At 37.1% G+C, this 25,780-nt stretch overlaps 1 protein-coding gene across 2 annotated transcripts in view; it reads left to right on the top strand.

Moving 5' to 3' along the window:
- The window catches only part of DLGAP5 (DLG associated protein 5), a 47,980-nt gene that overhangs the window by 4,012 nt on the left and 18,188 nt on the right, over nt 1-25,780 (top strand). The window contains exons 3-11 of one of the 2 annotated variants that reach the window (XM_057731876.1): nt 7,899-8,092; nt 11,076-11,138; nt 12,262-12,346; nt 12,441-12,563; nt 19,368-19,438; nt 21,451-21,725; nt 22,452-22,576; nt 22,922-23,048; nt 25,125-25,210. In XM_057731876.1, the coding sequence (XP_057587859.1) occupies nt 7,899-8,092; nt 11,076-11,138; nt 12,262-12,346; nt 12,441-12,563; nt 19,368-19,438; nt 21,451-21,725; nt 22,452-22,576; nt 22,922-23,048; nt 25,125-25,210 (1,149 nt within the window). Of the gene's footprint in view, nt 1-7,898; nt 8,093-11,075; nt 11,139-12,261; nt 12,347-12,438; nt 12,564-19,367; nt 19,439-21,450; nt 21,726-22,451; nt 22,577-22,921; nt 23,049-25,124; nt 25,211-25,780 lie in introns of those variants that run through there. The other variant, XM_057731877.1, reaches the window with a different exon arrangement.

The following is a 25,780-nucleotide window of genomic DNA, read 5'->3' as shown; positions in this document are numbered from 1 at the left end:
AAGAGCGAATAAAAGTTGGTTTAATACCTGAGGTTAAAAAAAAAGCCCTGACCAAAAGAATGGAGTTTTGAAATGCCATTCTAAATAACTTGGTGTTTTCTACAACTAAATGCTGTCTATTTCAAGTGAAGGCTGTGTTGAGAATTCCCTGGCGGTCCAGTGGTTAGGATTCCGCACTTCCACTGCCAGGGGCCCAGGTTTGATCCCTGGTTGGGAAACTAAGATCCTGCAAGCTGTGGGGCGTGGCACCCCCTGCCCCCAAAAAAACCCAAAACCAAAAACACTGAAGGAAAGGCTGTGAATATCCTTAGCTAGGCTAAAGCCATTCACCTATGCAGTATTATAACACTTTTTACCTATATGGCCTTATAGGAGTTCTAAAGTTCTTTTTTTTTTAAATTTATTTATTTGTTTATTTATTTATTTATTGGCTGTGTTGGGTCTTCGTTGCTGCACACAGGCTTTCTCTAGTTGCAGTGCGCGGGCTTCTGATTGTGGTGGCTTCTGTTGCGAAGCACAGGCTCTAGGTATGTGGGCTTTAGTGGTTGTGGCACACGGGCTGCAGAGCACAGGCTCGGTAGTTCTGGCGCATGGGCTTAGTTGTTCCTCGGCATGTGGGATCTTCCCAGCCCAGGGATCAAACCCTTGTCTCCTGTGTTGGCAGGTGCATTCTTAACCACTGCGCCACCAGAGAAGTCCAAAATCCTAAAGTTCTTACATCTGGAGCTTGGATAAGATAAATATTGACAAGATAAATTGATAAGGAACATAAAAATAGAACTGATTGAAGTATCTACAAAGTAAAGATACTTTGCCAATGGGAACATTGCTTAGAGAGAAGAGCAAAGAATTCATCCCTGTAGTTTGCCCAAAAGGATTTGAGATAATTAGGAGAGAAAGAACCAACTAAAAAAGAAAAGAATGATCTCAGCAAGAGATAAAAATTATAAAAATGAACGTCTTAGAAGGCAAGCGATGCTACAGAAAAGAAGGAAGAGAATTGGGAAATGACTAATGCATTTAATTGGAAGAAGTCACTGGACACCTATTTAGTTGTGTTTATACAGCAGGCACTAGGAGCTAGATTGCAGTGAAATAAAGCAAGGATAGATTGTGAAGAAATGGCAGGAAGATAAAGTCTTAGAAGTTTTATAGAGAAAGAAATGAGATGTCAAATTGTTTTGTGTTCACTCTTTCACTTTTGTCATTTTTCCAGAACCAGTGTAGTGTGTGACACGACCAAGACACTGAACATATTCAGCTTAATTGCTTCTGTAAAAGAGGGTGTTGGGCTAAACTGTGTCTTCCAGATTTGTCATTTTTGTGATTCTAAAGGAAAGTGAGAAAGGAATTGGATTAAAGTGTTGTAGGGACCTTTTTTGTTTTTGAGATGAAGTGGTCAGTTTGTGTTTGAAGGTCTAAAGAAGTGGGTTGGTCGTTGAGGGGAACAGAGTAAAGAATAACATCTCTCAGGAGTTCAGAGGAAATGAAAACTGGGTCATATGATTATATAGGATGGCTTTTGAAGGAAGAACTAGACATTTTCTGTCTAAGAGGTGATATTACCTTCTGAGTTGTCTCCTTGCCTCTATTCTTACCCTCTCAAACACTTCTTTCCTTGACCAAAATCTTTCAAACAAAATTTAACCTTGTCAATATGCTATTAAAATATCTTTTATTCCTCATTTGCAAAGGCCTGCAGGTGGAAGTGGGCCTGGTGTGTTCCAGAGAAAGCAAGTAGGTAAACATGGCTAGAGGAGGCAAACAGGTTAGCTCCCATAGAGCCCTGAGGGCCATCATTATAAGGACATTGGCTTTTTTTTTTTTAAGTATTTATTTTGGCTGCTCTGGGTATTGGTTGCAGCACACAGGGGATCTTTGTTGCAGCATGCAGTTTCTTTAGTTGCAGCACGTGGACTTCTTAGTTTCAGCATGCAGACTTCTTAGTTGCAGCATGTGAACTTTTTTAAAAAAATTATTTATTTATTTATTTATTTAGACTGTGTTGGGTCTTCATTGCTGCTCAGGCTTTCTCTAGTTGTGGCTACCGGGGGCTAATCTTCAATGCAGTGCCTGGGCTTTTCATTGTGGTGGCTTCTCTTGCTGTGGAGCTTGGGCTTCTAGGTGTACGGGCTTCAGTAGTTGTGGCGCACAGGCTTAGTTGCTCTGCGGCATGTGGGATCCTCCCAGACCAGGGCTCAAACCCGTGTCCCCTGCATTGGCAGCCGGATTCTCAACCACAGCACCACCAGGGAAGTCTCAGCATGCGAACTCTTAGTTGTGGCATGCATGCGGGATCTAATTCCTCCACCATGGATTGAACCTGGGCCCCCTGCATTGTGAGCAAGGAGTCTTACTCACTGGACCATCAGGGAAGTCCCAGGACATTGGCTTTTACTCTGAGTGAAATGTGAAGCCAGTAATGGATTACTGGGTATTGCTTTGATTTATGATTTAAAAGCATCACTTTGGCCATTGTGTTGAGAATAGATTGTGGGGTGGCAAGCATGGCCTCAGAGAGACCAGTCAGGAGATTACTGTAATAATTTAGCTGATGGTTGATCATAGTGGTAACAGCAAAGATAGGTAGTTGCATTCTGGATATGTTTTGGAGGTTGAACCAATAGGATTTCTTAATGGATTGGATGTAGGATTGATAAAGAGAAGTCAAGATGATTCCAAAGTTTTTGGCCTGAACACCTAAAAATATGGATTGGCCATTTACTAAATTGTGAAGGACTGAGGGAGGAAAGATTTGGGGGAGTAGTAAGATTAAGAGTTCAAAAAAAAAAAAGAGTTCAGTTTTGGGGCTTCCTAGGTGGCACAGTGGTTAAGAATCCACCGGCCAATGCAGGGGACACAGGTTCAATCCCTGAACCAGGAAGATCCCACATGCCGTGGAACAACTAAGCCTGTGCTCCACAACTACTGAGCCTATGCTCTAGAGCCTGTGAGCCACAACTGTTGAGCCCGTGTGCCACAACTACTGAAGCCCACGTGCCTAGAGCCCGTGCTCGGCAACAAGAGAAGCCACGGCAATGAGGAGCCTGTGCACCACAATGAAGAGTAGCCCCCACTTGCCACATCTAGAGAAAGCCCGTGTGCAGCAACAAAGACCCAACACAGCCAAATAAATAAATAAATAAATTTATTAAAAAAAAAATAAAGTTCAGTTTTGGATGTGTTAAATTTAAGATACCTATTAGATGTGTAAGAGGAGATTATGAAAAGGTAGTTGGATATACAAGATGAGTTGAGGGAGAAGTCTGAGCTGGAGATATAAATTCAGGAGTGGCCAACGTACACATGGTGTTTGAAGCTACGACTATGTGTTTATCCAGAGTTTTGGTGTGGTGAAAGGCTAGAAGAATGGTGAGCACTCCAGTGTTTAAATGATGAGGACACAAGGGAAAACTAGCAAAGAACTGAGGAGAAATGTAAACTGAAGTTAAGAGGACAACCAGAAGAGCCTGGTGTCTTAGAAACCAAGTGAAGTGAGCATATCAAGGAGGAGAGACTGGTTAACTGTCAGTGCTGCTTGTTAGGTCAAGGGATGCTAGAAGTGAGAATTTCACCACTGTGGAGGTCACTGGTGCTATTGATGAGTAGTTTCGGTGGAATGAAGTTCAGAGAATGAAACCCAGGTTGAAATAGGTTCAAGAGAGAATGGCAGCACCACTGAAGACACATTCTTGCCCCAAAAGTTGGAGTTGAGCCTAATGAAAGCATTAAATGTAATTTCTAGTTTATAGAAAACATGAGAGCTAGAGGAGTGAGCAAAAAACACAAGGAAGCAAACAGACAAATATACAGTGCAGGATAGTCTGTAAGACAGTGGACTAATTTTTGTCAACAAGACAATGACATGAAAAGAAGAGTGGGGAGGAAGATCTGGTTTAGATGAAGAGATTTAAAAGGCATCCAAATGTGTGGATCTTGCTTGGTTCCTGATTTGAACAAACAAATGGTTTAAAAAAGACCTCATTGAAACAAACAAGGAGGTTTAGATTTGGTCCCTATAATAGTTGATAACGTGGAATTACTGCTAACTTTGTTAGGTGTGATAGTGGTATTGTGGTTATGAAAGAAAATGTCTTTATTTTTAGAGGTGCATACTGAAGTATTTATGGATGAAATTTTGTGAGTGGAATTTGTTTTCAAATACTTGAGGAAAAAAAGCAAGTGCGGAAAAATGTTCATAATTGTTGAATCTAGGTGATGGGTCTATGGGCAGTTGTTATATTCTACTTATGTGTATATTTGAAATTTTTCATAATTTTGAAAAAAGTAAGGGGGGATACAGGAGGAGAATTGGAAACAGGGATATTGATAACTCTCTTAAATTTTGCCTTAAATAGGAATAGAGAAAATGAGGCAAGTGGCTAATGAGGATGTGAGTTGGGAAGAATTACTGCGTGTTTGTAACTTCATGATGACAATAACCCAGTATAGAGAGAAAAATGAATGAGTGAGAGGGTCAGTTGCTAGAAGAATGTCCTTGAGTAGGTGAGAAGGAAAAGGATCTAGAGCTAGGTAGAAGGGGTTGGCCTTAGGTAGGAACACACTCAGCTCATCTAAGAGGGAAGGTGAAGTGTGGGGGCTCACTTACCAGGATGGGAGCTTTGAATGCAGATGGGAGAGGAATTGTTGCAGGTTGGAGGTAAGAATAATGTATGAAATAGCGATTCAGGAGAATGAAAGAGTAATGAAATACGGAAATATATGGTCCAACATAAGTTTGTAGTCGTAAATACAGTCCTCCCTTGGTATCTGAGGGCAGTTGATTCCAGTACACGAGTCCTCCCCTGCCCCCATGCCCAGACCAAAGTCTGGAAATGCTCAAGCCCCTTAAACAGAATGGCATAATGTTTGCATATGACCTGCTGCACATCCTCTTGTGTACTTTAAATCATCTCTAGATTACTCATACTACCTAATGCAATGTAAATGCTGTGTAAATAGTTGTAAATACATTGCAAATGCCATGTAAATAGTTGCCAGTGCAGCAAATTCAAGTTTTGCTTTTTGGAACTTTCTGGAACTTTTTTTCCCGAATATTTTCCATATGCAGTTGGTTGAATCTGAGGATGAGGAACCCAGGTATATGGAGGGCCAACTGTATTAAGAGAAGAAGTAGCATGCCTTTTGTGTGTTGTTCCAACCATATTCATGTGTGCATTGCAGGTGGGAAGTAGTCAGAGAGCGGCATTTAATTGGAGTTGGGATTTTGCCAGAGTACAACAAACCGAGAAAGGGGCCAAAAAGTTGAAGTAGTGATGATGATAAATCATGGACTGTAAATTGGATATGAAAACACTTGACGATGTGAGGGAGATGAGAGACAGTAAAAAGATGATTGTAGATCAGTAGCATATAGGTAGGTCCTGGTGGGGCCAGAGAATTGTTGGAAAGATAAGATATGGTAATCAGAGGGTGGATTACTTGAAATTGGGCTTATGAAGGACATACAGTTATTTATTGGTAATAATGAGGTCTCAAGTGCCTAGTTATCTCACAAATGAATACAGGCGTGACAAGATATTGGTCCTCTCAGCAGGGCCTGGATTAGTCAGAGCTCTCTCTCTTTGGCTGATTGGTTGCATTTGATCACAAGCAGCATCTCTGTTTGCTCCAATGTGCTGTGTGAATGTTACTTTTTATGTGGGCCATGACACATAAAAAGTTGAAATACTAGTATGGATATGACCATGGGGATGGGTAGCTGAGATGCAGTAGAAGCAATGTCATTGGAGGAAAGAACACCTAAGAACTGAGAAGCCAGGGTTTTGGAGGAGTCATCAAGATTGGTGCAAGAATAGTGATGGAGACGGACAGTGAATCAGGAGCTAAAACCTTCAAGGAAGGAGAAACAGGCATGGAGACAAACTGAGATGCTGGATAGTTTGATCTGATGACATGAAATGTAAAGCTGGGATCTTTTAGTGAAGAGGAAGAAATAATTGGGAAGCAGCAATGAGGTCACATCTCCTTGTTAGGTCCAGCGATATTCCAGTGTGGGAGAAAAAACAGTTAACCAGTAGAGAGGACAGCTAGGGAAGCAATCTCTTCAGGGGAGAGCCAGGTTTCACTTGGATCAAGAGATGAAGGGAACATTCAGAGAAGTTGAAGATAAAGGGGGTTTGTTGATGACTGATCACTTCATCGTCTGTGCTCTTGCGTGTTCTGTTCTCCGCCTGGGTTTTGTTTTTTTTTTTTTTTTAGGGAATTATACAGCATTTGCTTTATTTTATTTTATTTTATTTTATTATTTTGGCGCACAGGCATAGCTGCTCCGTGGCATGTGGGATCTTCCTGGAGCAGGGATTGAACCTGTGTCCTCTGCATTGGCAGGCGGATTCTCAACCACTGTGCCACCTAGGAAGCCCCCTGGGTTTTGTTTTTATTTTTGTGTTTTTTTGGTGAACAACTTTATTGGGGCCCAATTTACATACTATAAAATTCACCCACTGTGGGTATATGTTTTTTTGTAGTAACTTTATTCAGTTTGTGTAGTTATCTGTCTGGATTATTTTTAACCCTTACCCAGTGGGTAAACACATACCTTATTCTTCTGAACCCTTCTTGGGTATTCTCTCTTCTGAGGAGACTTTCCTGATCTCCCCAGGCAGCGGCTTGTACTGATCCTTTATTGTGTGCATTCTCCTATTTATTTCATGCTAAACCAAACTGAAACTGTGTACACTTGAGCCTCTCAAGGGCAGAAATTTTCTTACTTATTCTTACTGCCTAAAAATGTCTCACACGTGGTAGCCACTTATATTTTTCATATAAAAATGTTTTAATAAGTAATGTATTATATAATATTTCATACTTTAAATAAATATAAGAATATTTAGGTAGAAACCTAAATTGAGCTAAAGAAACTGAAAAGTAGCCCTAATATCAAAGGAAAAAATGGTATTAGTTACCCCAAAACTTAGTAGGTTAAAACAAACATTTATTAATTTACACAGTTTCTGTGGGTCAGGAATTTGGGTGCAGCTTATTAGCTGGGTGGTTCTGGAAATTGCAGTCAGGATTCATCAGGGATGCATCTGAAGGCTTGAATGAGACTGAAGGATCTGCTTCTACCACACTGTTTTGATTATTTTTTAAAAGTAATTAATTAATTAATTTTGGCTGCACTGGGGTTTGTTGCGGCATGTTGGCTTCTCTAGTTGTGGTGCACTGTGGCTTGGTAGCTGTGGCCAAGGCCTTAGCTGCGGTATGTGGGATCTTAGTTCCCGGACCAGGGATTGAACCTGGGCCCCCTGCATTGGGAGCGCGGAATACGGAAGCTAAGTAATTTAAAAGTGAGTAATACGGGACTTCCCTGGTGGCGCAGTGGTTGAGAGTCCACTTGCCAATGCAGGGCACATGGGTTCGATCCCTGCTCTGGGAGGGTCCCACATGCCACAGAGCAACTAAGCCCATGCACCACAACTACTGAGCCTGTTCTCTAGAGCTCGCCAGCCACAACTACTGAGCCCGAGTGCCACAACTACTGAAGCCCACGTGTGTAGAGCCCGTGCTCCACAACAAGAGAAGCCACCACACTGAGAAGCCTGTGCACCTCAATGAAGAGTAGCCCCACTCACAGCAAATAGAGAAAGTTTGCGCACAGCAAGAAACACCCAATGCAGCCCCAAAATAAATAAATAAATAATTTTTAAAAGTGAGTAATACATGCCTAGTTCATAGTAAGCAGTTACATATTTGAACAAGTGAAGGTGAAAGACATGGGAATTTTAAAATAGGGGTGGAAATAACTTGAAGTGCTAAGGAATGAACAAGAATTTACTAAAAGCACTTCTTTGCAACAGTTGAAGTTAAAGTTCAGATGTTTGCTTACCTTTTTATCTGAAATGTTTTATATACTGTTTTCTTTTTCTACTTAGAGTCAACGAAAACTATTCTAGGTGATCAACGAAAACAAATGCTCCAAAAATACAAAGAAGAAAAGCAGCTTCAAAAATTGAAAGAGCAGAGAGAGAAAGCTAAACGAGGAGTATTTAAAGTGGGTCTTTATAGACCTGATATTCCTTGTTTTCTTTTCTCAAACCGGAGTACTGTGAAAGCTGAGCCAAAAAAGGTAAGTTTAGTATCTTAACTTGATATAGGAATAGTTCCTTTTAACTGGAATTTTCTTTAGGAGATTAGATGACTAAAATAACTGTTTCCCCCGAGTCCCTTTATTCATTTAACTAGTTGGGAGGAGGTGGGAATGACATAATAGTAACTCAGAAGATGAAAACAGGATCTCTTGATGTAGCTGTAGGAAGGTTGAGATTGGATAAAACTAGGAAAGCAGACAGAGCCAGGCTGAACAGTGAATGCTATGCCAAAGTATGTGGCATTTATCCTTTATGATATGGAGAGTCAAGAGAGGCTTGTAAATGAGGTTGTACCATTATCAAAGTAATATTCAGGAAGATTACCCTGGCCTTGAGGGTTATAGTCTAGAAAGGGAGGTATTTATAGATAGAAAGACCAGTTGTGGGTCTAGATTGTGAATATTCTCTATATATAGAATAGGTGAGATGAGATAAGTGAACTGGGCCATTGGTTTAAAAAGAAGAAATAGGTTTAAGACATTTTTCTATAGATATAATTGACATATCTTATTAGTTTCAGATTACAACATAATGATTCATTATTTGTATATATTACAAGATGGTCATCACAATTAGTCTAGTTAACAGCCATCACCACATATAGTTACAAAACTTTTTTTTCTTGTGATGAGAACATTTAAGATCTACTCTCTTAGCAACTTTCAAATATACAATATTATTCAAATATATGATATTATTAACTGTAGTCACCATACTGTATATTACATTCCCAGGACTTGCTAATTTTAAACCTGGAAGTTTGTACTTTTTGACCACCTTCACCCATTTTACCCACCCTGCACCTAACTCAAGTGATGGACACTTGAATTGTTTCTAGGTCTTGGCTATTGTAAATAATGCTGCAGTGTACATGGGAATACATATATCTTTTTGAGTTAGTGTTTTCATTTCCTTTGGATAAATACCCAGAATTAGAAATGCTGGATCAGTTTTAATTTTTTGAGGAGCTCGCATACTGTGTTCCATAGTGGCTGCCCCAATTTACATTCCCACCAGCAATGCACAGGGGTTCCCTTTTCTTTATATCCTCACCAACACTTATTATTTCTTGTCTTTTTGATAATAGCCATTCTAACAGGTGTCATATAAAACATCTTAAGAGAGAAATTTGATAGGACTGGTGACCAAGTAGATGGTGAGGGGTGAAGGAAGTTGAAGAATTAGAGATAAGATGATGATTCTGAAGATAATAGTTTGGCCAATAATACAAATTTTGCTGCGGCTAAAAGGGATGAGGAAGGCAAGAAAAGGAACAGCTTAAGTGGGTGAATATTAATAACCTTTAAAAAAAAAAACCTATTTGGGCCATCTAGATACAGGCAGTTGGGAATAAAATTTGAAAATCAGGATGGAGATCCATGCTAAGATGTGGTTTAGGATATAATATTGGGAGTATGAATGGATGCTTAAGCTGTAGGACTAAATGAGACCACTCCAATAAGGATATAGAAAATTATGAAAGAGTGAGGTCTAGAGAACACCTTCAGGTGGGCAGTGATAGGCTGAAAGGGACTGGTCAGAGTGGCAGCAGAGCTAAAATGGAGTAAAGAAGCTAAAGGAGGGGTGCTCTAAAGAGAATGGTTAGTGAGTCAAGAAGGATGAAGTTCAAACAGATCAGTTGGATTTGTAAATTAGTCACTGGTGATTGCTATTTAAAGATATATATAAAAGATCTCATTGACTTATATACTCATTCCTGATTTAAATAAGAATTGAATAATATAAAGGCCCAAGATATTGCTTGTTTTTCTAGGCTTCGTGAATCTCAATGATTCATTTGACAGCTCTTTGATTTATTTGCTCTGTATGATCTTAGGACACTGTAGAAGAGACCAAAATTAATAAACTGTAGTTCAAGGTGGAACGATATAGGTAAATATATGTTCTATATATTAGAGGAAGGAGAGATTGTTTATATTTGGAGGAACACCAAAGAAGACCTCTTGGAAGGCATTAGATTTAAGCCATCTTTTCAAGAATAATGTAGAATACCAATCATTGGTTTATACTGTAAACAACTATTTTAAAATATGTTAAAAATATATGTAGGAGGAATAAGAGACACATCATTGTGTTAAAAAGTAAGATTCACCAATAATTGTTCTTCGTTCTATTTAGACAATAGCCATTGCTGAATTTTACTCCCTTTATGTATTATAAAGAAAGCCTAATTTTTTTAGCACTAGGTTTCATTGAGATTTGGAGAAGAAAATGACTTCTCATCTAGAGAAGTCTGATTATGTTTCTTAAGAAATTTTACGGAGTTGATAAATGCTTCATAATTTTTTAAATCAGTCTTTCTCATGCTAATTTTTTTTCCACATTTTGTGATCAGGTTTCCATTTTCTTACTGACAATGGACAGGTGTATAATCATGCGATTAGAAGGCAAATTGTCAAAGCTAGGGAAGTAAGCTGTACAGTATCTTTTCATAAACAGAAAACAAAAGATCCTAATACTCTAGTTTGTTCATCTACCCCCTTTCTAATATGTCCAGCTAATCATACTAACAAGGATCCTAGTACTTGGAAAATATGCTTTGAAATTTCTTCTCTCTCCTCATTGAGAAATATGGGTAAGTTTTGAAGCTATTAACTTATACATAATTTAAATCAAGCCAGAACCTGAAGAAACAATAATTTAGGGAATTCCCTGGCAGTCCAGTGGTTGAACTTGCTGCTTTCACTGCCAGGGGCCTGGGTTCAATCTCTGGTTGGGGAACTAATATCCTGTAAGCTGCACAGCATGGCCAAAAAAATAAAAAGAAAAATTAAAAAAGAAAAAAAAAACCTAATAATTTAAGTTAGCAAGTATCTTTTTATCATAAATGATTAAGGATAAAATTTAACTTTAAAATCAGAACTTTATTTCATAATGAGACATGTAAATTTTGCCAGTTTATTATTTTTTTTAACTTTATCTTCTTTTGACTGTTTTAAGACTGTTCCAACTTCTGTACGGATTACAAGATCAAAGGCCAAAGACCAAACGGAGCTGACAAAGGTATAGTTGATAATTAGTAGGTCATTGTTACAAAAATGACAAATTGTACTTTTTTTCCTCAGAGTAAGTAAATTTATTTTTAATCTAATACCAGCTTCAAGCATACTGATTATATTACTAGAGTTAATAGTACCAGAATCACTGTTATTGGTACAGTGACAAAGCAGATTTGACTAGATGCTAAGGAAATAGTCACTTAAAATATTCTTTGCCCAGACATCCCTTATGAGATCTATACTAAACTCTGGGCCACACTCTTTGTGTTTGTTTGTTTGTTTACTGGGCTTCTATTATGCATCCCATGTCACCATGAAGTGCAGATAGGAATGTAAAGCATATAGGGTGAGTGTTATAAACTTACGTGTCTTCAAAACACTGTTATGGATAAACTTATAGGAGAATTACTAAAATAAAGTCAAGTGGGCAATGAGGGAAATAGTATGCCTCTTTGTCAGGTGAGGAAGCTACATTTCATGTATTCAGTGAATTTGAGGCTCTACCATATTCCTCTACACTCTAGGATATAATAGTGACCAAAACAAACAAAATTTCCCGTTTTCAAGTAGCTTACATGAGAAACAGCACTGAAAAAAGAACTCTATATAATGTGTCAGATGGTCAAAAGCATGAAGTATTATGGGGGAGATGGAGGAAAAAAAAAAGAAGGGAGGTGGGGAGTTTTGAAGTAGGTGTAGGGTGGAATTTTGATCAGGCCTCACTGAGATAGTGATATTTTATCAATAAATGAAGTCTTTAAGGAAGTAGAAAGGTAAACTATGGGAAAGAGATTTCTTCCAGAAGAATTATCTAGATAAAATTCAAAGGTCTTGAATTGAAAACATGCCTGGTATGTTTAAGGAGTCTTAGAAAATTATAAGTCATTTATTTTTTAATAGCTTAGGTTATTAGCATTTTCTAAATTCTAGGATTCTGAAAAAGCTTATAAAGAACTTTATATAATGGAAAACTTGTTTCTTCATCTCATTTTATTTGGAGTAATAGATTTTTTTGCTGGGTCATTTACAATATCAGATTTCAGATGAGGGGTCAATTTACACATTAAAAATGTGGTGATATGGTTCATTATGCAATTAAATCATGTGGCACCTAATCTTTTAAATAGATCGATAATGGGAGTGATGTTCAAGCAATCCGACTTGGTCAAAGACAGAATTCTGAAAAGCAAGTGTTGGACAAAGAGAAAAAAGGTAGAAGTATTAGCAGTTCTTATAAGTTTTGATACTGCCACAACAATAATTTAAAATTAGAAAAGGCATTTGATTTGTTATTTTTTTCCCACAGCTGTACAGCCTGTAATGGCACCAGTGAGGATAACTCGATCGGCTACTCAAGCAGCAAAGCAGATTGCCAGAACAGTCCCACCTACTACAGCAAGGAAGCCAGTGACGAGGGCCACTGCTAATGGTGAGAACAATTTCTTAATTAGTGACTGAACCAGGATGTTTTTGTCCTTGAGGATTTTGTGTTCAATTTTTTAAATCACCATTTACTTCTCTGAGTAGGAGAGGAGGAACTGGGAGATTCTAATTCCTGAAGATAGGGTCTTGCCCCCATATCCTGTTAGCACACAGTGGAAGCTCAAATATTGATGTAAGCAGTGCTTCAAAGTGAAAAATTTATGGCCCCAGTAAATTACAGTCGATCCATTTGGTGGGATACAATGTAACCATTTAAGAACCATGTGTGAAAGGACACTTAATGACATGATTAATAATATGAAGGGAGCACAGAAAAATAGGTCAAACTCTGAACAGTGTGATCGAAATTCTAAAATATGTAGGCGAATGTGAAAATAGGACAAAACTGGAAAAACATACTCTGAAGTGTCAACAGTGATTACCACTGAGTAATGAAAGCTTGGGTAAAATATTTGATTGTTGTTGTTTTTGTGCTTTTTAAAAATTTTTTCAGACATGGAGATCAAGTCTCCCCACAAATAGGTAGGTTGCCAGAGGCTGGCAGGGGACCTGAGGCCCAAGGAGACCGCAGGAACCCTGGAGCAACCAGCTTGTGGGATCTTGATTCACAAGCTCAGGGTCAGGCCTGAGCTCCTGAGGTGGGAACTCTGAGTCCAAAACATTGGACTAACAGGGAAACCCAGTTCCCAGGGAATAATCATCAGAGTGAGGTCTCCCAGAGGTTCTCACCTCAACACCAAGACCCAGCTACACTCAACAGCCTACCAACTCCAGTGCTTGAAACCTCGGGCCAAACACCCAGTGGGACAGGAACACAATCCAGCCCATCCAAAGTGGGGGGAAAATGAGATGACAAAAAAAATATGTCACAGATGAAGGAACAAGATAAAAATACACAAGACCAAATAAATGAAGAGGAAATAGGAAAATTGCCTGAGAAAGAATTCAGAGTAATGATAGTAAAGATGATCCAAAATCTCGATAACAAAATAGAGAAAATACAAGAAACAGTTAATAAGGACTCAGAAGAACTAAAGAGCAAACAAACAGTAACAGATAACAAAATAACCAAAATTAAAAATACTCTAGATGGTATAAACAGCAGAATAACTGAGGCAGAGGAATGAATAAGTGAGTTGGAAGATAGAATGGGGGAAATAACTGCCGCAGTGCAGGAAAGAGAAAAAAGAATAAAAAGAATGGAAGAGGGCTTCCTAGGTGGCGCAGTGGTTAAGAATCCGCCTGCCAATGCAGAGGTCATGGGTTCGATCCCAGCTCCAGGAAGATCCCACATGCCGTGGAGCAACTAAGCCCATGTGCCAAAAAAACAAAAACAAAAACAAAACAAACAAAAGAATGGAAGACAGTCTCAGAAACCTTGGTGACAACATTAAGCACACTAAAATTCGAATCATAGGCATCCCAGAAGAAGAAAAAAAGAAAGGGTCTGAGAAAATATTTCAAGAGGTTATAGTGGAAAACTTCCCCAACAGAAAAGGAAATAATCAAGTCCAAGAAGTGCAGAGAGTCCCATACAGAATAAACCCAAGGAGAAACACACCGAGGCACATATTAATCAAACTAACGACAATTAAACACAAAGAAAAAATATTAAAAGCAGCAAGAGAAAAGCAACAAATAACATGTAAGGGAAAACCCATAAGGATAACAGCTGATCTCTCTGCAGAAACTCTGCAGGCCAGAAGGGAGTAGCAGGATATACTGAAAGTCCTGAAAGAGAAAAACCTTCAGAGAAAAACCATTCAGATTTGACACAGAAATCAAAAGAGAAAAATCATTCAGATTTGACAGAGAAATTAAAAGCTTTACAGAGAAGCAAAAGTTAAGAGAATTCAGCACCACCAACCCAGCCTTACAACAATTGATAAAGGAACTTTTCTAAGCAGGAAACACAAGAGAAGGTAAAGACCTACAAAAACAAACCCAAAACAATTAAGAAAATGGTAATAGGAACATACATGTCAATAATCACCTTAAATGCAAATGGATTAAATGCTCCAACCAAAAGACACAGACTGGTTGAATGGATACAAAAACAAGACCCATACATATGCTGTCTACAAGAAACCCACTTCAGACCAAGGGACACATATAGACTGAAAGTAAGGGGATGGGAAAAGATATTCCGCGCAAATGGAAGTCAAAAGAAAGCTGGAGTAGCAATACTCATCAGACAAATTAGGCTTTAAAGACTATTACAAGAGACAAGGAAGGACACTACATAATGATCAAGGGATCCATCCAAGAAGAATATATAACAATTGTAAATATCTATGCACCTAACATAGGAGCCCCTCAATACATAAGGCAAATGCTTACAGCCATAAAAGGGGAAATCAACAGTAACACAATAATAGTAGGAGACTTTAACATCCCACTTACATCAATGGACAGATCATCCAAGCAGAAAATAAATAAGGACACACAAGCTTTAAATGACACATTAGACCATCTCGACTTGATATTTATAGGACATTGCATCCAAAAACTACAGAATACACTTTCTTCTCAAGTGCATAAGGAACATTCTCCAGGATAGATCACATCTTGGGTCACAAATCAAGCCTTGGTAAATTCAAAAAAATTGAAATCTTATCAAGCATTTTCTCTGACCACAACACCATGAGACTAGATATCAATTACCTGAAAAAAACTGTAAAAAATACAACCACATGGAGACTGAACAATACACTATTAAACAACCAAAAAAATCGCTGAAGAAATCAGAGGAAATCAAAAAATATCTAGAAATAAATGACAATGAAAACACAACCCAAAACCTATGGGATGCAGCAAAAGCATTTCTAAAAGGGAAATTTATAGCAATACAGTCCTACCTTAAGAAACAAGAAAAATATCGAATAAACAACCTAACCTTACACCTAAAACAATTAGAGAAAGAAGAACAAAGAAACCCCAAAGTGAGCAGAAGGAAAGAAATCATAAAGATCAGATCAGAAATAAATGAAAAAGAAAGGAAGGAAACAATAGCAAAGATCAATAAAACTAAAAGCTGATTCTTTGAGAAGATAAACAAAATTGATAAACCATTAGCCAGACTTATCAAGAAATAAAGGGAGAAGATGCAAATCAACAGAATTAGAAATGAAAAAGGAGATGTAACAGCTGACACCACAGAAATACAAAAGATCATGAGAGGACTTCCTAGGTGGCGCAGTGGTAAAGAATCCACCTGGCAGTGCAGGGGACACTGGTTCGAGCCCTGCCCTGGGAAGATTCCACATGCCGCAGAGCAACTAAGCTGGTGCACCACAACTATTGAGGCTGTGCTCTAGAGCCTGTGAGCCACAACTCCTGAGTCCATGTGTTGCAACTATTGAAGCCCATGTGCCTAGGGCCCATGCTCCACAACAAGGGAAGCCACTACAATGAGGAGCCTGTGCACCACAATGAAGAGTAGCCCCCGCTCGCAGAAACTAGGGAAAGCCCGTGTGCAGCAACAAAGACCTAACACAGCCAATAAATAAAATAAAAAATAAATAAATAAATAAATAAATTTATTTTAAAAAAAAGAAAAGATCATGAGAGACTACTACAAGCAGCTATATGCCAATAAATTGGATAACCTGGAAGAAATGGATAAATTCTTAGAAAAGTACAATCTTCCAAGACTGAACCAGGAAGAAATAGAAACTCTGAACAGACAAGTATGGAAATTGAGACTGTAATTAAAAATCTCCCAACAAACAAAAGCCCAGGGCCAGATGGCTTCACAGGCGAATTCTTTCAAACATTTAGAGAAGAGCTAACACCTATCTCTCTCAAACTCTTCCATAATATAGCAGAAGGAGGAACAGTCCCAAACTCATTCTATGAGGCCACCATCACCCTGATACCAAAACCAGGCAAAGATACCACAAAAAAAAAAGGAAATTACAGGCCAATATCACTGATGAATTTAGATGCAAAAATCCTCAACAAAATAGTAGCTAACAGAATCCAACAGCACATTAAAAAGATCATACACTGTGATCAAGTGGGGTTTATCCCTGGAATGCAGAGATTCTTTAATATATGCAAATCAATCAATGTGATACATCATATTAACAAATTGAAGGATAAAAACCATATGATAATCTCAACAGACGCAGAAAAAGCTTTTGACAAAATTCAACATCCATTTATGATAAAAACTCCCCAGAAAATGGGCATAGAAGGAAATTACCTCAACATAATAAAAGCCATATATGACAAACCAACAGCCAACATCATTCTAAATGGTGAAAAACTGAAAGCATTCCCTCTAAGAACAGGAACAAGACAAGGGTCCCCACTCTCACTGTTATTACTCAACGTAGTTTTGGAAGTATCAGCCACAGCAATCAGAGAAGAAAATGAAATAAAAGGAATCCAAATTGGAAAAGAAGTAAAATTGTCACTCTTTGCAGATGACATATTATACATAGAAAACCCTAAAGACGCTACCAGGAAACTGCTAGCACTAATCGATGAATTTAGTAAAGTAGCAGGATATAAAATTAATGCACAGAAATCTCTTGCATTCCTATACACTAACAATGAAAGAGCAGAAAGAGAAATTAAGGAAACTCTCCCATTTACCATTGCAACAAAAAGAATAAAATACCTAGGAATAAACCTGCCTAAGGAGGCAAAAGACCTGTATGCAGAAAACTATAAGACACTGATGAAAGAAATCAAAGACGATACAAACAGATGGAGGGACATACCACGTTCTTGGATTGGAAGAATCAATATCGTGAAAATGACTATTTTACCCAAAGCAATTTACAGATTCAATGCAATCCCTATCAAATTACCAACGGCATTTTTCACAGAACTAGAACAAGAAATCTCATGATTTGTATGGAAATGCAAAAGACCCTGAATAACCAAAGCAATCTTGAGAAGGAAAGACAGAGTTGGTGGAATTAGGCTTCCTGACTTGGAACTATACTACAAGCCTACAGTGATCAAGAGAGTATGGTACTGGCACAAAAACAGAAAGGAAGATCAATGGAACAGAATAGAGAACCCAGAGGTAAACCCACACACATATGGGCACCTAATCTTTGACAAAGGAGGCAAGAATATACAATGGGAAAAAGACAGCCTCTTCAATAAGTGGAGCTGGGAAAATTGGACAGCAACATGTAAAAGAATGAAATTAGAACACTTCTTAACACCATCCACAAAAATAAACTCCAAATGGATTAAAGACCTCAATGTAAGGCCAGACACTATAAAACTCCTAGAGGAAAACATAGGCAGAACACTCTATGCCATCCATCAAAGCAAGATCCTTTTTGACCCACCTCCTAGAATCATGGAAATAAAATCAAGAATAAACAAATGGGACCTCATGAAACTTAAAAGCTTTTGTACAGCGAAAGAAACCATAAACAAGAAGACAGCCCTCAGAATGGGAGAAAATACTTGCCAATGAAGCAACAGACAAAGGATTAATCTCCAAAATATATAAGCAGCTCATGCAGCTTAATACCAAAAAAGCAAATAACCCAGTCCACAAATGGGTGGAAGACCTAAACAGACATTTCTCCAAAGGAGACATGCAGATGGCCTGAAAAGATACTCAATATCACTAATCATTAGAGAAATGCAAGTCAAAGCCACAATGAGGTATCACTTCACTCCGGTCAGAATGGACATCATCAAAAAAATCTAGAAACGATAAATGTTGGAGAGGGTGTGGAGAAAAGGGAACTCTCCTGTACTGTTGGTGGGAATGTAAGCTGGTACAGCCACTATGGAAAACAGTTTGGAGGTTCCTTCAAAAACTACAAATAGAACTACCATATGATCCAGTAATCCCACTCCTGGGCATATACCCTGAGAAAACCATAATCCAAAAAGAAACATGTACCATTGTGTTCATTGCAGCACTATTTGCAATAGCCAGGACATGGAAGCAACCTAAATGCCCATCAGCAGATGAATGGATAAAGAAGATGTGGCACATATACACAATGGAATATTACTCGGCCATAAAAAGGAATGAAATTGAACTATATGTAATGAGGTGGATAGACCTAGAGCCTGTCATACAGAGCAAAGTAAGCCAGAAAGAGAAAAACAAATACCGTATGCTAACTCATATATATGGAATCTGAAGAAATGGTACCGATGAACGCAGTGACAGGGCAAGAGTGGAGATCAGATGTAGAGAACGGACTTGAGGACATGGGGATGGGGTGGGGTGTGGGGGGCAAAGGGGAAGCTGGCATGAAGTGAGAGAGTAGCATAGACATATATACACTACCAACTGTAAAATAGGTAGCTAGTGGGAAGTTGCTGTATAACAAAGGGAGATCAGCTCTATGATGGGTGATGCTTTAGAGGGCCAGGACAGAGAGGGTGGGAGGGAATCGCGGGAGGTAGGGAATATGGGGATATATGTATAAATACATGCAGCTTAATATGATTCACTTTGGTGCACCTCAAAAACTGGTACAAGAGTGTAAAGCAATTATATTCCAATAAAGAGCTTAACATTTTTTTTTCTAATTTTCTATAATAAATATGTATTTGATATTCAGAGACAAAAGGTTAAATACCTTAACACCTTTTGTTTTGTTCTGAAAACAGACGGCCTATACTTGGCATGAAATTTCATCTATTTTTATCCTACTTTATAATGTGACTTTTAATCATAAAATCTTTTAAGACATACATTCCTATTGCCTTTTTTCCTTTCCCAAATTACCTAGTACTTCTAATGCAGCATTTTTTACCCAGTCAAAATGGATGTCTTATTTCACTTTTATTTTAGATAATGAAGCAGAAAGAAAGGCACCAAATCAAGGAAGATCTGCTAAAAAGATAGAAACAAAACCTGACAAGGTAGCGTATAAATATCTGTTTGTTTCTAGATTCTTTGAAAAATCTCATTGCTACTTTCATAAAATTGAAATTAAGCATATAGAGCTGCTTCAAGAAGTTAACTTGCATGTGTGTTAAAACCTCTTGAACCATAAAGAAGCATCAGGAGGATTTACTGTTGTTGTTTTTCAACAACAACAGTTTTATAGGTAGAGAAAGCATAATTTGGTTAACAGGAAATAGAGAAAAGTGATAAAAACACAGCTGACAGAAACCTTCATGTGGGAACTAGCTAAGAGAGAGGATGGAGTGGGTGAAAAGCATTCATTTTGGATTCAGTTAGGCCTGAGTTTGAATATTGTCTCTGCTTCCAATTGGCTATATAACCTTGGGCAATTTATCAGTTTGTTTTCCCATCTTCACACATAATACCTACATAGAGTAGTTTTAAGAATTAAATAACCTAACTTTTCTTTCTTTCTTTTTTAAAAATATTATTTATTTATTTATTTATTTGGTTATGCTGGGTTTTAGTTGCGGCATGTGGGATCTTTGGTTGCGGCATGTGAGCTCCTAGTTACCTGGGCCCCCTGAATTGGGAGTACGGAGTCTTAGCCACTGGACCACCAGGGAAGTCCCTAACCTAACATTTCTGATAGCATCTAGCATAGTACCTGGTAGAGTCTTCAAAAAAGAGCCACCATTTGCAGGGCTCAATGCCTTGGCTTAATTCATGCTACAGTTCCTTAACCTTTAAAAAAAAAAAGAAGTTATACCAAAGTATAAGAAATGAGGCTATATTCCTGACTAAAAATTAAAAATCAGAAATGTAAAAACCTCTAAAAATTGTTTATATGAATGAGTGAAACGGGTGAAGGTGGTCAAAAGTTACAAAATAAGTAAGTCCTGGGGATGTAATGTACAACATGGTGACTATGGTTAATAATACTGTGTTGTAAATTTGAAAGTTGCTAAGAGGGTAGGTCATAAAATTTCTCATCACAAGAAAAACAAAATTGTAGCTATGTGTGGTGAAGATGTTCATTAGACATTGTCTAAATCATTTTGCAATATATACAAATATCATTATGTTGCATACCCGAAACTAATATAATGTTATATGTCATTTATATCTCAGTTTTTAAAAAACCAAATAACAAACTGACTTGACAAAGAGAATAAACTGCACATTTTTTTATGGTTAATCTCACTGTGTCACATTGAGAAGTATTTTTCTCATATGATAAGTTTATTTATAATCAAGCTTATTTTATTTTTTTAAAGTTTATTTATCTATCTATCTATTTATTTATTTATTTATTGGCTGTGTTGGATCCTCTTTGCTGCCTGTGGGCTTTCTCTAGTTGCAGCAAGCTGGGGTTGCTTATTGCTATGGCTTCTCTTGTTTTGGAGCACGGGCTCTAGGAGCACGGGCTTCAGTACTTGTGGCATGCAGGCTTAGTAGTTGTGGCTCGTGGGCTCTAGAGCTCAGGCTCAGTACTTGTGGGGCGTGGGCTTCATTGCTCCTTGGCATGTGGGATCTTCCCGGACCAGGGCTCAAACTCGTGTCCCCTGCATTAGCAGGTGAATTCCCAACCACTGTGCCCCCAGTGAAGTCCCTCAAGCTTATTTTTAAAGTGGATTTGGTCCTTGACAGTAGTAGTCATCCAATAAACAATGGATTTCTGATTGTCAAGTCATTGTAATTATCAACATAATTTAAATAAAAAGATAGGTGTTTGGTGAGTAATTTTTCCACCTTAGTTTTCATATATTTTAATTTGCTGTAATACCTAAAACCTATTATTTAGTCCTTTTAATGAGGATTGGCTCTCTCTCTCTGGATCATAACAGTAGTTTAGCTAGCTGGTCTACTGATTCCATATTTACATTTAATTGTATTTATTTTTCTGTCTTAAATTATGTATATGGGACACATTACCTCAACTTTCATATTTTCAGGCCTGTAAAAATTGCTTTGACTATATCCCCAGAAGAGAAATTCTCACTCTATTCTGTTTCCTCCCGTCTAGGTCATTTCTTTTAAAGTTGATAGTGAAGAAAATAATTTGGATTCACAAACCAGTGCAACAAATGGAATGGATCCAGATGGAGTCTTATCAAAAGTGCAAAACTTGTCTAAGACAAATAGTGCAAAGAGGAAAGGGAAGAATTCCTTTGCACCTAAAGATTTTGTGTTTCAGCCACTAGATGGTCTGAAGACCTATCAAGTAACACCTATGACTCCCAGAAGTGCCAGTGCTTTCTTGACACCCAGTTATACCTGGACCCCTTTAAGCACAGAAGTGTAAGAATTTAATGTTAATAATGAGTTACTTGCTAAGATGGTTAACAAATGCCTTTCTTAGATTTGTCCTGTGCTTTTTAAAAGTTAATATTTAGTTACTAAATTATGGTCTTTTAAAAAAATTCTTCAGAAGGCTACAGTAATGTATTTGACAGTTTTACTATTTCCTATACATTGTTTTCATCATTATTTTCATGGTACATTTTGTGCTTTTTTGCTTTTAGTAAGTGACTTTATTATAACACTTAGAAATATATTTTTAGAAGGAAGAAATTACTATAATACTGTAGATCAGACATGGTTTGGGGTTTTTTTGTTTATTTTTTGCTGAGTATTACTTTAGAAAAACTACTTCTACAATAAAAATAACTTGCAAAGTAGGGGGAAAATCAGTTGGAATTGTTAATAGAAACAGCAAGATTGTTTTGCAAAGATTGGCTGGTAGCAAATTTACTAGAAACTGCTCAGCAGCATCCAAGAATACTGAGTGCTTATGTTCCGTGAAGAGATCTTCACAGTCTTAGGGTGTCATTATAATTAGTAAAGATGGACATTCCCACTATAGGTGTTTAAAATTTTTCCCCTCCCAAAAAGACACATTTAAAAAAAATAGAAACATATTTCTATTTAATCCCAGGTTTTTAAAAAGCAACATCATTTTGAAATCCTTCAATTAAATATATGAGGCTCGTGTTTCATAAAGTATATTTTTGCTATTGTTTTTAGTGATAAGACTGAAGCAACAAAAGAAATCTTGGCACAAAAATGTAAAACTTTCTCTGCTAAGATGGTACATCAAGATTCAAGTAAATTACAATGTCCTTTGGGTTCTCTAACACTTTGGAATAAAGGTATCATTTTAATTAATTTCTTACTTCTCTGGATTGATTTATCAAACATGTTTTGGTCTCAGGGTCAGAAGAGATGGGAAAACATGGGGAAGGATATCTGGAGAGAGAAAGAGTTGAAGTGAGGAATACAGACTGAGAAGATGGGAAATAAATGTAAATTTGAAGAGGAATATTGGGAGACACTTTAGAGGCTATGTGGTGAATAAAATTATTGAGTCAGAAATAAAATTTTAAAATTCCACATTGAAAAGAATTGAAGGATTTAAAAAAAATTTGTCTTGCGGGGATGTCATTTTATGAGTTGTTGCTTTGAAATTTATATGTCATATTTTCTTTAATCTATAGAACATGTTTTAAGTAAAAATGAAACTACTAACAAAAATTCAAATGGCCTTTCAACAAAAGAAGTCCCATCACTTGGAGTAAGTGAAGATCAGATGTCTCAGCCACAACATGATGTGCCGTATTTCAGGTCTGTCCATTTGTTCCTAGGGTAAGAATTTGGTATTAGTGTCTAGACATTTAAAACCAAAATTAAACTGTCTTTAACCTAAATATAATAGATGAGTTGGGGGAAACTGAATTTCGGCTATTTTCATTTATCTTTTAAATTTTAATGATTTTTTTCAGTAACTAGTACATTCATGTGATACCTAATTCAAAAGGTAGAAAAAGGTACAGGTGAGAAGTCTTTTTCTCCCAGGGGATAGTTCGAACCTTCCACGGAGGCAAGTGTTATTCATTTCTTGTGAATACTTCCAGTGGTAGATAATGCATACGTAGACTAACATAAATATGTATTTTTTCTTTTTATAAATAAACAATAGCATACTATTTTTTCATTTAATATTAAATGTAATAGACATTCCATTTTAGTACTTAAATAGCTTTCTCCTGGTGTGTGTGTGTGTGTGTGTGTGTGTGTGTGTGTTAATGGTTACATAGTATCCAATAATATGGATGTACCGTAATTTACTTAATAGGTCCCTGTTGCTCGTTATTTACATTGGGTTCAGTCTAGTATTACTATTACAGTCAAGGCTGTGAAGAACAATCTTGTATATGTTTCAGTTCTCTCATGTGCAAATATACAAGGACCTCAATTTACATTTCCTCCAGCAAGCTATGGGAGTTCCTATTTTCTTATACCTTTTTTTTTTACCCGCTGCAAAGAACCAAATTAAAGTTTATTTTATAAAAGAAGGATAATGGGAGATGATAGGAGGCTCTTTGGCCCACCAAATCATGAGATAGGATTATGTTTCTCTAACTGTGGATTGAAAATTAACATCCTATTTGGGGAACCTCAACATGTCACCTAAATGCCTTAGAAATATATCAGAGGCCTGCATTTCGAGAAAGGACTTAACATTCCAAATCACACAGAAAATGATTATATTCTATTATCTTTGAGTGACTACAGCAAGAAAATTCCCATACCTTTTCCAATACAATATTAACAATTTTTGAGCTTTATCATTCAAATAGATAAATATTAAAATATTATCTTAGTCAAGTTTTATTTTATTTCTTTCTGTATCTTTTTTTTTTTTTTTTTTGGCTGCACTACATGGCATCCAGAATCTTATTTCCCCAACCAGGGATCGAACCCATGCCCCCTGCAGTGGAAGCTCAGAGTCCTAACCACTGGACCACTAGGGAATTCCCCTTACTCTAGATTTAATATCCATTCTTTCTATTATGAATGCATATCTTTTTATATATTTGGGAGCCACTTCAATTGTTTTTAGATCATAATGTTTTAGAATTATAAGGTCTTTTAGAGATTAGCTAGTTCACTGTGTTGTTCAACTGAGACACTGAGATGATTAACAATTTACCCAACTAAATAATGTCACATCTAAGCCAGGTCTCCTTTCTCATTAATTAAGCTGCTTTCTGTTGCCACTGGACATAAACAGCTAAATTATTCTTCTAGGAAAAGCTAGTTTTCCTGCTCAGATGTTTTTGTAAAGAAACACATTAAATTTACTTTAAGCCAGGGTTTCTTAACCTTGGTACTACTGACATTTTAGACTGGATAATTCTTGTTGTGGGGTCTCTCCTCTGTATTGCAGGATGTTTTGTAGCATCCCTGGCCAGTAGCACTCCTCCAGTTCATGACAATCAAAAATGCTTCTAGAACCACTGCCTTTGGATAAGCAAAGCCGAATAGAATCTGTAAGGCCCTATCACTGTAATTTGAGACTTACCGTTTTTAGCTTTGTCTTACTCTTGACAATTGGGTTGGTCTTAGTTCCATAGAAAATAACAGAACTAAGGAATGTCTGATTCTTTCTGCTCAGCCACTAAAAAATAAGAACAGAAAAAACTAGAAATATTAGCTTGAAAAATGGGCTCTGGGTATTAACCATCCACTTAAGTTTTAGGTGGATGGTTAATGCCAAGTAGAAGGATGGACATACATAGAATATCAACTTGTATTTATGGATTTTAGCATATCACAGTTTATAAAATAATTAAGCATCAGCTCTGGGAAATTAATGTTGTATAAGTGTCATAGTGGTAATGTATGTCATCATTTTAGAAATATTCTTCAGTCAGAAACTGAGAAGTTAACTTCACACTGCCTTGAGTGGGATAGGAAGCTTGAATTGGACATTCCAGATGCTGGTGAGGGAATATTTATATTTTTTTATGTCTTAGCTTTATTTATTTTAATATGGTAACATTTACTTGAAACATAAAAATCTAGTGTTGAACTTCATAGTTTCATTGTTATTCTAAATAGCAAGAATTTTTCATATCTCACATATGTTCACTAATATCTCTGTGTTAAAATGCTACCTGACTTAAAAGATATGAGTAGTTAGAATATTGACTTTGATTCCTGAGAGTTAGATATTTATCTATTTTATTATTAGATTTTTTTTAAGCTATGACTTTATGAATGACAGCTATATCTGCTATTGCTTAATTATACAAAAATATTTTCTGAACAAAAGTTACCTAAATCAATATGATATGAAATCAAATCAAAATTGATCAAATTTTCTGAAAAGTTCCATAATCTTACCTATTCAGGAAAGCTGTTTAGAAAAAAGTCATTTGTGTGCTGCCAGCTTGAAGTCCTTAGATACTGATGTGCAGTGTGTTGTTTGAGGCTGAATTCTTATAAAATACAAGGAGAGGTAGAATGCTCTTTACTGTGTAGCGATATGTATGAGAGTGTATATTGCTAAT

Source organism: Hippopotamus amphibius, chromosome 4 (genome assembly GCF_030028045.1).
Source record: "Hippopotamus amphibius kiboko isolate mHipAmp2 chromosome 4, mHipAmp2.hap2, whole genome shotgun sequence".
Taxonomy (NCBI): Eukaryota; Metazoa; Chordata; class Mammalia; order Artiodactyla; family Hippopotamidae; genus Hippopotamus; species Hippopotamus amphibius.
The sequence above is the reverse complement of the archived record's forward strand: the minus strand, read 5'-3'. Positions and strand labels throughout refer to the sequence as shown.